Source organism: Staurois parvus, unplaced genomic scaffold, assembly GCF_062004578.1.
Source record: "Staurois parvus isolate SC_StPar_1 unplaced genomic scaffold, SC_StPar_1.0 ptg000130l, whole genome shotgun sequence".
Lineage (NCBI taxonomy): Eukaryota > Metazoa > Chordata > Amphibia > Anura > Ranidae > Staurois > Staurois parvus.
Genome location: NW_028317926.1, coordinates 2,271,834 through 2,284,689, shown reverse-complemented (window position 1 = coordinate 2,284,689; position 12,856 = coordinate 2,271,834). Strand labels below are relative to the sequence as shown.

At 41.1% G+C, this 12,856-nt stretch overlaps 1 protein-coding gene across 2 annotated transcripts in view; it reads left to right on the top strand.

The window, feature by feature from the left end:
- ULK4 (unc-51 like kinase 4) overlaps positions 1-12,856 on the top strand; it is an 898,798-nt gene that overhangs the window by 103,195 nt on the left and 782,747 nt on the right. For both annotated transcript variants that reach the window (XM_089672503.1, XM_089672504.1), the window contains exon 16: positions 2,317-2,363. In XM_089672503.1, coding sequence (XP_089528629.1) covers positions 2,317-2,363 — 47 coding nt within the window. The remainder of the gene's footprint in view (positions 1-2,316; positions 2,364-12,856) is intronic.

The following is a 12,856-nucleotide window of genomic DNA, read 5'->3' as shown; positions in this document are numbered from 1 at the left end:
AGCCAACAATATAAAGGAAATATAAAATATACAATTTCCGCATCAAGGAGATTTACTAAAGCTGGTGCACTCAGAATCTGATGCAGCTGTGCATGGTAGCCAATCACCTGCTAACTTTAGCTCGTTTAATTTCAAGCTTTGACAAAAAAAAGGATGCTGATTGATTTCTATGCAGATCTGCACCAGATTTTGCACTCTCCAGTTTTAGTAAATCAGCCACATGGTGTATTTGTTCGGCTCATTATGGCTGCTTGTTTTTTGGGTTTGACATGGCTATTTTACACAAATAACAGCTTTTTCTAACTGCCATGAAAACTTCCAGAAATGTAATTTCCAGCCCAACTTGAGCTGAATTGTTTTTAATAGCAATGATTTGGGTAAATACTTCTGTTAAAGGTTAACTCCACCTTTTGTACCATGTTACATGTTCACCCATAATTACCTTTTTCTAACAAAAGTTACTCTTTAAAAACATTTACCTACTTGCACACTTTGAATTAATGTAAATTATATGAAAATATATGCCGCACTGTTACTTTAGCTGTCCTGGGAGCAGCTCTGATTATTACCGAGTTCACTGTTTGATAGCTGTTAAGTAGACTACCATGTTACCATGTTAATTAACGCAGTAATGCTTTATGTACCTGACATCACTAGAGCTGCTATTGCAACCATATTCTAATTCCAGTAGAATTCCAGCACAATGTATGTCATAGACCACCCATAGAACTTTCAGCTAAAATGCTAGTGAGTGTGACATTTCATTGGTGGGTTTATGACAACAGTCCGTTTTTCATTCAGTACGTAGTTATTGCTGATGTGGACACAGCAGCAGCGTTGTCTCCAGAATTGGCAAGGTTATAAAAACTCTAGTATGATAACACCCAAAATTTTATCCAGCATTGGATTTTTATTATCAGGAGGGATTCTATTTAAATCTTAAAAGTTGTAAGTCATGGTACGTTCAAGTATTTTTAAGTTTAGGGATAAATGTAGCATTGACTGGTGTGCTCTGCCATTTGTTAACGTGCATTATGTTAAGGCAGCCATCTAATTTGAATGGGGTGCCTTAACACATGAAAAATCACCAAAAAAAGGTGCATGTAGCTGTTTTTGACAGCAAAACGCAACACATGTTACTATGTTGCTGCGTTGCAACACAAGTACATTGGGAAGGTGTGTTGGGGGCTATTCAAAATAAATATTACTGCATTGCACCAGCCAGTGTAATTTGTGTTACTATCCATGTTACTGCAACCCTATAGTGACTGGGCCCTTACAAAATTTGATAGTGAAAATATCCAGATCTCCAATGTAGAAATGTTATGGGGCTCAGGTAAGTATTAGGGGGCTAGGGGAGGCTGCTGCACACAGAAGGTTTTTTACCTTCATGGATTCTATGCATGAAGGTTAAAAACCTTGAGCTTTTACAACCAGGTTTAAGTCTGCAATTCTCATGTGCTTGGACATCTTCAGTAAGGCAGTACAGGCAGCATTTTCAGAAACAACTGCACTTGAATTTGACTTGGTATCAGCCTTCTTCAATTTGGTGCTGCAGTACCCAGACTGGGAGAGAAAGAGGCAGCACTGTGATAATTATTTGTGCTCCAGCTCTGAGATGCTAACAAGGAACCTGCTGACAGTAGGAGGGTGCAGAATGACAGAGAGAAGAGCTCATCGTGTATTACTTAAATGCAGTAGGGAAAAATCAAATCCCCAGTCTTCTGTGCAGTATTGCACAGTTTTGTAAATCTAAGGACTGGATGGACAGAAATACAAAATCTTTCTGTCCATGGCATGTAAATTGATTCATGTATGTATTTCATTTGTATGACTGTTAGCGTGTATGAGTATGGTAGATACATTAGACTGTGAACTTCTTCGGGGACAAGGGCAAATATGTATAGAACTGTTTATATAATATAGTACTGTGTAATATGTTGGTGCTATATAAACACTGTAAATGAAATAAACATACGTTTTCTACATAAAATATATGCCTTTAAATTCCTACTTTATAAATATTAATAATGCTTGGCTTTATCACATATGTTGACATTTGTGCAGTGATTTGCAATAAAATATGCAAATAAAATGATACATACCTAGAAGCGCTGTGACACAAGATGTAGTATTACACTCTTCAACAGACGTTCACCTAATGTGTGAATGGGAATTTGAAAATTATTCAGCGCTACAGGATTCTGAACCACTTATTAAATCTAAATCCCCTGAAACCTCAACATATTAGATTTAATTGTGTGCCTGTGTTTTAAAGGATGTAATATACAATTTTTACATGTTTTTATGTTTCAGTTTCCATCTCTTATACAGCAGTTACGGGGAGCACCGAACTGGGATATGTAAGTATTACCTTGTAATTTTATGTGACTTAAATTTTGCATTCTGCAGTTGTAAAGGATATTCTGTTGCCCATAAGCAAAGTGAGAGAACGTTAGCCAGTTCCAGGAAAAAAACTTATTTGACATGAATGAATGCAGGCCTGGTTAGATTGGGAAGACAGGAGGGTGAAAACTCCAGAGTCCAGTTATTAAGGGGGGCCAAGCCATTGTTTGGTATGTTACATAAGTGAACCTGTGCGCTGGTCATGCACACCAAGTATTTACTTATTCATACATAAAACAAGCAGTAAAAACATTTTAAAACAAGCGTCTCATCTATAAGCATTGTGGAGGAATTAAAAGAGAAGTTCAGCAACTGAAAAAAACAAATATCTATGCTCATTTAGGTGGATGCAGTATCTAAGAACGAGAGCTGAGAAATCAAACACTGCTGATCCCTCAGTTCTCAGTCTTCAGTCAACAGAGAGTTGGTGACTGCCCCCTCCAGCACTCACTGGAGCACTGGGCTGTGGAGGGGGGTGGGTGCAGTTGGCGCAAGCTCTTAGCATCTCGCTGAGAGACTGAGCCACCTGCCAGTCCAGGAATCTGGGTGGATTCTGACTGTAAAGTACGGGAACTATCCAGAACCTGGACTGGCTGAATGACATCAGCTGGCAGCAGACTTTATCCCATTGTCGACTAAAAACAGATCACAGGAGTGTAGAACGAAGTGTACTCATGTGACCCACCCCTTTGAAGGAAAAGTAGGTCAAAGCTCTCTTGGCCCTACTTCTCCTTTAAAATGGAAGATAAGAATAATTCGTAAAAATGTTTCCTTCCCCCTCCTACCTGTCCTGCATACCTTGTATAAAAAAGATGTGTATACTTGTTTTAATCTGCTCTGGTCTGGTCCTGTGATCCTGCAGCTCCATCTTCCCTTTGTCAGTGAGCCGCTGCAGCAGAGAAGAGAGCAATGACAACAGCTTGGCCATGGAAGTCTATGATTGACTGGAATTCACATTTGTTGTTGAGGAAGAGGGGGGAGGGAACATTATTGGGAACAGTTAATATTAGTCTTTACAACCACTTTAATTTTCAAAGTTCACACCACAGGAACTGAAATCTTTGCTTGCTTTCTCATTCATTGAGGGACACAGAATTTATAGACTGTCAGGTTATACTGCCTCCTGCAAGAGAAATGGAAACAGGCAACAAAAAAATGCATTTAGCAAAGGAGAACCCCACCCACTTCCTGCATGCCCCATTTATTTTGCAAGTTAGTGGAATTGTTTTCTTCAGCTCTGCTGTTCTTTGGTGGGAAGATTTTGCCACTATTATCAGCTGCTGGTAGATTCATGTCGGATACTGTTAAAGTGCCAGTTAGCCAACAAGCACTGATAGATTTGTGTTAGAGTCTCTTCAATCAGCCATCGAGTATTGGTAGATTGACGCTGGTTGTTAAATCCTGGAATTCTCTCTAGTAAGTCAATGAGTGCAAATTTTTCCAGTTTAAACTGGTAGTCATCGACAGCTCTGAATTTCTGGAAGTTTCTCCAGTCAACTATAGGCATGATATGAAAATCCTGGAAAGCTCTCCAGTTAGCCATACAATGTTCATTATCTGTACTGGTGTTCTTTCTACTACATTCCAGCAGTTGTCCGTGAACACATCTGTTTCGGTTCACACGCGACTTCACTATTCAGGTCAGGCCATTATTTCAGGGGATTCCTAATGGAGTTTTCAGTCCAGAGCTGAGGCATTTTCCCTGTTCCTGACTTGGCAACTCACTGTTGTGGGTAGCTAGCAGGTTTATGCTGGGTTTAGATTTCCTCTATTTAAGTAATAAGGATACATACAGTATTTGGTATTTACTACTGTAGCAAATGTAACTAACTGGCCATTTTTTGTGGGGCGGTAAATTTCTCCTTTTATTTCTGAGCTTACTTTATGTAATTTGCAAGTTGGCCACATAGGGAGCCTTTCTCTTTATTTTGCTTGGGATTTACAAAGTGAAAAGGTTCCAGTTTTCATTTTCTAGCCTCTTCCTTTCTCCTCAGCTGCACCTGATGATGCAGCCCTCAATTTGGAGGGAGTATACCTGCTGGAATCTGCCTTTTTCCTCAACTCTTGTAGATGTTGTATGCAGTTGTCCCATGCAATACCAGGGTAATGGTGCTCTACTCTGTCTTTTCTGTGCAACCGTTTGATTCCTTTTCAGCATTTTCTGTTTGGTCATTATGTATTTTAGGAGGGCAATAAAGACCTCCTCTTTCATATTGTAGTACATATGAACATTTGGTGAATACTTAGGATCTTAAACCTTAGATTTGTTTTGTATGTCCTCTACTTCTAATGCTGGCAAGCAGAAGTGGGGTCACACTAAGTTTGCAGACTGGTTTCTTGGAAGGGTCCTCTTATAGTCTGGTCTGCTGGGGACCATCTCTGACCCATAGGTCACTTATGTACATTTTTCCCCCTTCTCTGTAAATTTGACACAGATATACTGGCTTTTTGGGTTTGGTCTTGACCCCTTTACAGAACCGTAGTAGTTGTGATGTCTATCTCCCTGAAGGAAGAATATTTCCGACCCTCTTTTGGTCTATTACTATTATACCCAAACCAAGAATTTGTCTTCTCCCAATTACGGCTGTCAGCTATACCCTTGGATTAATAGAATCATTGGCTTTTGCTCCATGTTCTAATGTTGGTCTCTGTTGTTCTAGCCCCAAGAATATCTTTTTTTTTTTTTTAGTGACTTCAATATAAATCATTATGACATTTGGAAACATCACTTTGTTTGTGATCGGACCTTTTCAAATCATGGCCACTTAGTTCATTTTCCTTTGAAGAGCTCTCCAAACTACTGCGAGTGATCCCTTGCTTATAGTATGTGTGGACAAGTGGCTGTTATTTATTGATTTCCAATGTGCTGGTCTGGAAAAAGTTTCCTGGTTTTTCTAATGAATGATTCTCCTGGCAGTACTTATCTGTGGGCACCTTGGTTAAACTACTGAACTGCAGAATTATTGTATATGAAGCAATTTTGTTCACCATGGTCTTCAAAGATTGTCCCTACGGATTGATTCTAGGTTCTATGTCTCTAGGATGCTACTGGCAGCATAAGCACCCATCTTTCTGAGTAGAAAACCCCTTAGCAATAGGATGCAAAATCTTTACTCTCTATGACTGTTAAGTATTCCTTATTTTCCTCCACTTCCTTATCAGAACCCTCCCCGGCCTGGTTCCCTATTTGTCTGCAAGGTCTGGCACTTAAACTCTGCCAAGTCCACATATAGTCCTTACTTGGCAATAAAGTGGTTGTAAACCTCAGACATGAAATATGAACAAAGCATATCCATCTATAGCATGTGCTTGTCTCAATCCTGGGCAGTAAGTGTAATTTCTGTCTGCTGCCTTGTTCCTCTGCTATCTGCAACTTTTTGCTGACACCAAGAGACAAAAAGGTGAACGGGGAGTGAGCTCCAGCACACAGGCAGTGAATGACAGTCTCAACTCTGTTCCTGTGTGAAGGGGGTGTGTTCCTTCCCTCCACTGAGCTTTCAGAGCTCTTCACTGAGCTCTGCTATTGGCCATTTCAACTCCCCAACCCATGCTTTCTGATAGCTTGGACAAGCTATATAAATTCTGCACTTTGAACAGCTGTTGAGAAGAATACAGATAAACAGGTACAATTTATGGATGGGCATTTGTTTCATCTCTGTGTATCACCTGAGGCCAGTGGTACGCTCCACTTTCCTGAATGGGGGACGTTTTTGAACTTTTCTGTATTCTGAACAACTTGCATCTGCGATGCTTGGCTGCATGAGGTGGTATCCCACCAATGTCTGGATGTGGTTCAGGCAGTGAGAATTTATTCATCCTGAATGGGCTGGCAGCACATTTTAACACACAATTTTTTTTTTTTTAAATTCATGGCAACAGGATGCATGTGCATTATGGTGCACCGCAGTGCTGATGCATTGCCCACATTGAATTGGAGTGCCATTCCAAACTATGTTTTTATCTCACAACCAGGTGGTTATAAAGTGGTTTTTAAAGGCACAGTTTTTATTTTTTAAAAATAACAAACATTTTATACTTCTCAGGGATCTGAGAAGAGGAGGATTGGGGCCACTTATATGGGGAGCATTCGTGCATGCTCGCTCCCTAGCAAGCTCTGTGTTCATACAGGGGTGTATTACTAAAGCTGGTTCACTCAGAATCTTATGCATATGTGCATGGTAGCCAATCAGCTTCTAATCCAAGGGTAAACAACCCCTGGCACTAGTGCCAAAGATGGAACGCGACAGCATCAAGGACGGCACCCAAGGGGAGTCCTGGAAGACCCACTTCCCAAACAATAAAGCTGGCCAGCGGATGCATACAGAAGAAGCAGCTTGGCTGGTGCCTGCCCACCTCTATTCCCGCTGGTGTCAGTTCCTGTGTTGCCCTCTACACACTGAAGCTGTGTCGAGTTGGATTCCCCAGACTGCTTGTTCTCACTTTAAAAGAGTAATTATATTCAGTATGTTTTCTTCTTCTGTGGTACAGCCCTCTGTTAGCCTGAGCCGGCTTATGGCTAGGCTTTTACTATCTGTACCTGCCCTCCCTCCAAACTTTTCTCTCCCTCAGCATACATGTGCCTGGCTCAGTTTGAAGGGGATTTAGCCAGAGAGGTTTATCTTCAAATGGCTATTTAACCCCTTCCACAGCAATGTTTTATGAGTGACTCAAGGCAAAGAAGGATTTAATGTGGAGGGAGAATGGGTTTTAAATGCTTTTCTGACATAACAGCTATTGGAAACGACTAATTTAGGCTACAGTTGCAGGGGCATTTAGCCACGGTGCAAATGTCAGTGGCAGGAATCTGCTGATCCCTGCTGCTGTTTTTGACACCAGTGAGCACTTAGCTGCTGCCTCAAGCCCGCACAGTACACTATGACAGGTTACTGGGTGCTGCAGCAATTCGTGACTGTTCACACAATCAGTGATTACTGTGACGATCGCGGCGTCAGACCTCAGCCCTTCTCACCAAACTCGTGACCGAAGGACTAGCCAATCTAAAACCGCGCTGTCACGTGCGTAACAATGCCACGCTCAGCTGCACTCTGCACAAAGATTTTCCAGCTAATGGACCACAATCTGTGTGCCTGGGAGCGATTGTTACTGGGTTAAGTTAATTGGGGTTTATAACCATGAAGCGCTCCCGCTGAGCCTTGATGCCTTTTGAACTCAGCATCCAGGGACCACGTGTCAATCAACAGAAAGGGAGGGGGGATTTGGAGGAGAGAGGGGGATACAAGATGGAGGATCCTTAGCAAGATGGATGACCACGTCCATCTCTGTATGCACAATTGCTACAATTACCTGCAGTGATGGCTGCTGACAACACACTTTGTGTGCATTCATCAGCAATCACCACAGGTAATTGCCAGTTGTATGAACAGCCACAAATAGGTACGGCCACTGGCAACTTGTCATAAAAGTGTACTATACACGTTAGGTGGCTGTAGCTAGCAGTTCACAGATGTCAAAAACAGCAGCAGGAATCAGCAGATTCCTGTCACTGCCATTCACCGTGGCGTCCAAATAGAAGGAACTGCTACTTTAAAACAAGGTTTGTTAACTACTACTTTAGAACTTCTATTGGGCACTACAGCTTCAAAACAGATATTGGTAACTACCACCTTAGAATTAGGAACTGCAGGAATTGCGACTCTCCAATTCTAGCGCTTGGTACATGCGGTGCTGACTTGACTGGAGCACTGGCTGGTGTTTATTTCTAGAGCATCTATGTGGAAACGGCTTGGTCTATTTATACCAGAAAGTGCAGGAGTTGGGGCTGATCTGAGGACTAAAGGAGCAGAAATTGGGGCTGATCTGCGGTGTGACAGTGCAGGAATTGGGGTGGGCTGAGATGTGAAAGTACATTAATTAGGTGATCTGAGGTGTGAAGGTTCAGAAATTGGGACTGATCTGAGGTGTGAAAGTGCAGGAATTGGAGTTGATCTGCGGTGTGAAGTTGCAGGAATAGGGGCTGATATGAGGTCCGGCAGTACAGGAATTGGGGTGTTCTGAGGTGTGAAGGCACAAGAATTGTCGCTGGAGAATGGGGTATGAAGTTGCAAGAATTGGGGTGAGCTGAGGTGTAAAGGTGCAGAAATTTGTATGATCTGAGGTGTGCAGGTGTAGAAATTGGGGCTGATCTGAGGCCTGGAGGTGCCGGGTTTGGGGCTGATCTGGGTTGTAAAAATGCAGGAATTAGAGCTGATCTGGATTGTAAAAATGCAGATTTTCTTATTAATGTTGACCTCACAAATATCTAATAAGCTTAAATGACTTCAGGCCATAGGAATTTCATTATAAGCTGACCATATGGTCAAGCCAGCCCTCTAACCTCCTTTCAGGAATGTGTGATTACAAATTGACCAAGTCCTTAAAAGGTCATATTGTTGCTTATGAGGGAAGTTGGCTGGGGACTTTCCATAGTTTTTATGCTACAGTTGTAGTTGGAAATATTTACTCTCGGCACAGAGCTTGCAATCACGCATGCAGCTGTGATCACCGGTGTCACACTGTGTTAACAATGGCAGAAACAGCATCTTTAGTTAAGTATTCTTGTAATGGCAAATACAGATAAAGAAAATATAACATTTAGTGAATGTTATACTTCTAAGTATTTGTGTGGTATCTCTTTGCACGTATCGAATACAACCCCAAAAACTTAACAAAACAGGTGTGAAGGTGCAGAAATTTGAGCTGATCTGAGGTCTGGAGGTGCAAGAATTGGGGCTGATCTGCGGTGTGAAGATGCAGGAACTGGGGTTGATTTGGTGTGTGAAAGTACAGGAATTGGGGTGATCTGCAGTCTAAATGTACAGATATTGGGGTGATCTGATGTGAAGGTGCAGGAATTGGGGTTATCTGAGGTGTGAAGTTGAAGTTACTGGGGCTGAAATGAGGTCTGGAGGTGCAGGAATTGGGATGATCTGAGGTGTGAAAGTGCAGGAACTGGCGCTAATCTGAAGTGTAAAGTTGAAAGAATTGGAGCTGATCTGAGGCCTGAAGAAACATGAATTAGGCCTGATCTGGGGTGCAATTGTGCAGGAATTGGGGTGATCTGAGGTGTGAAAATGCAGGAATTGGGGCGGAGCTAGGGCATGAAAGTGCAGAAACTGGATCTGACCTGGGATGTGAAAGTGCAGGAATTGGGGTGGTCTGAGGTTTGAAGGTTCAGGAATTGGGATGATCTGAGGTGTGAGGTTGCAGGAATTGGGATGATCTCAGGTGTAAAGGTGCAAGAATGAGGGCTGATTTAAGGTCGGAAGGTGCAGAGATTGGGTTTGATCTGAGAGAACTTTGTTAGGGTGACCACTATCACCTCACACTTCATTTCCAACTACAGTGGTACCTCGGTTTACGAATGTAATGCGTACTCCGGAACGTTTCATATTGCAAAAAATTTGTAAACCAAAACATGGTTTCCCATAGGAATGCATTGAAAACCAATCAATCCATTCTGGAGGTCAGAAGAAAGTAAAAAAAAAAAGTCTTTTATCTGTTCAAAACTCTTTATAAAGTGTACTTTAAAGGTATAAATACTGTACGGTGATGAAATAAAAATTTCCAGAATGGCTCCAAAACCCGATGCAAAAACACCTCCACAGTCGACTCCATGAGCTACTCAGACTCCAGCATGCACGGGGGCAGCGCTATAAACCTCCCAGGCGCAATGCATTCTGGGGAATCTTGCTTTGTGTTACGAAAAAAATTTGTAAACCGAGGCATTATTTTCAATGGATTTTCATTCGTAAACCGAAAATTACGTTAACCGAGGTACCACTGTATATATTTCGCAGACGTCCTCAGTTGACATATTCTTTTCAACCTTGCCATACGTGCCTCACAGCACATGTGTTCTGGAAAAAGGGTAAGTTACCATTTACCATCCTTGAAAGCTCAATATTTTCCTACTATTATTCAAATAGCGTACATCATTTACTGTATAAACATTCCTTTTTGTGATTGAGTGTATAAAGTTGAAATTTGTTTATATAACTGGCACTCTCAATTTCTTCGAAAACATTTTTAGGGATACTATGCTCATAAGGTTGCCTGCCCCTGTTCTAACTTCAGCTTGTTCCATTAAGCATTAGCAATAAAATCTGTAAGCTGATTAGTTTCTATGTAGAAGTGCACGAGACTCTGAGTGAACCAGCTTTAGTAAATAAACCCCACAGAGTGCAGCTCAATCCCGCCCCCCCCCCCCCACACACTTTCCTCACTGGCTGTGATTGACAGCATGCATACGTTTTTTTTTACCTTATCGCAGAAAATGCATTAAGGTAAAAAAAACCTTTTGCCTTTGGAACCACTTTAAAGCGATACTAAACATTTTTTTTTTTTTTGTAGAATAACAAACATACTTACCTGCTATGTGTAGTGGTTTTTCACAGAGCAGACTGGATCCTCCTCCTTTTGCCTGCCCCGCAGGCTCTCCTGGCTCCTCCTTTCTGTCGGATGCCACCACAGCAAGCAGCTTGCTTTGGTGGCACCCACTGCTCTGTGTGTCCATTCACACACACAGCCGTGGCTTGGCCCAGATCCCTCTCTCTCCTTATTGGCTGACTGGCTGTGATTGACAGCTGTGGGAGCCAATGGCTCCCACTTGCTGTCTCAGCCAATGAGGAGGCAGAGACCCGGGACCGCCCAGGCTGTCGTGCACATCTCTGGATCTCGATGGGGCTCAGGTAAGTATTGAGGGGGCTTGGGGCACTGCTGCACACAGAAGGTTTTTTTTACCTTCATGCATTGAATGCATGAAGGTAGAAAACCTTGAGCCTTTAGAACTACTTTAATATCAGGTAAGTAAAATCAGTAGGCCAGAGATGATCAGGAGGGCATTGTTTAGTACCTTCTTTAGTGGGTAATGTTTTAGGTTCTGGTGCTTGATTCTTATTGATTTAAGTAAGCAAAGGCCTTTGCTTTCCTTTCATTCTGATTTTATACACCAATGAAATTATGTGGAATGACTCTGCAAAACATTAACTGCATTTTTTTATTTAATAAAATGCTGCCTGTGTAAGTTTATATTTTGATTACTCCAGATAATCAGAAGCAATAAAAGTGAGCATTCAAGAGATGAAAGGATGTAGTAAAATATGTTTTTCCTATGGGCCAAGGATATTGTCTCCAATTAGTTGTACAGTGATTGATATTACTGCATACATTTTAGTGCACACTTAATAAATCTTGAAGAAACTGTGTAGCCCAGTTATATCGTAAGTAATTGATGCTAGTAAGCTGTTTTAGCTTAGCTGAAATATAACTGAATTAATTTTATTATGCAGGTGTAAAATGTTTGTCAATATTATTTTTTGAATATTGTGCTTCATTTATCTATTTAATTTCCATATTAACCGCACAACAAGCTAGGCGTTTTTCTCGATTTTACTCTTTATGGACAGAGAATGCCCAGTACATCCATTGTACATGTTAAATAACCTCTGTAATAGCTATTCATAATTTATGTTCAAATCAGATAACATTACATAAATTGTATTTGCATCCTAATGGCTGCTTGTAATTAATTGTATCAAGTTGCAGCAAATACGTTTAAGAATCTTGTATAATTCTGCCCTCTAGTGGACTATAACAGAAGTGGCCACTAATATACAGAATTTATGTAGGGTGTGGTAGGATGAAAAATGGAAATTCATTCACTGGAAAGAGGTTCTGCGCTGCTATAATGCAATCATGACATTTTATATAAACTCTTATTTTTGTATTTATATTACTACCCGAGTGACATACTGTATTTTAGTTCCATTTCCATACACACAAATTTGCAAACGCTCTTCTTCATACACATATGTATTGAATTGGTTATTTTTCCCAGTTCTGCAGAGCTGTTTGTCAAATCTTATGGTTCACCACACTTTGTTTTTTGGTGGACCCTAAATTTGAGCAAAGTATTTTGTCCACAGCAGACCAATAGCCCATACACTTTTATTGACATTTTTGGAGGCGTTATGTTCACCAACATTGTACAAAATGCATCCAAGCTGCCATATTGCATTGGATTTTACAGAAAATGACAGTGCTACAGACTGAAACGGAAAGGTAAATTACAACATGGCTTGTGTAGCAATTGTATTTACAATATTATAATTTTTTTTTTATTTGCTGTTTTTTTTCCATGAGTTACTCTTTAAATCCTCTCCTTTCTGTATTCGGTATTTAAAAGAAGAATTCCAAGAATTGCAGACGATCTGCTGGCTAGATCTGCTGCAACAAAGTGTATCAATTCATGGGCTCATGTCTTTTATTTACTGTTTAAATTTTTACTGAGCATCGGGAGTACAGTTATTTGTATACTACCAGTGCCCCAGCAGTGGACCTTCGGGTCTCTAATACAGAAGCTTCAGGCTCATGCACAGCCACTCAGTCGATCCCCTTTTCTCCCTTTGCTTAATCACAGAAGGCTTTGTATTGTGTGGACCCATTCACAACA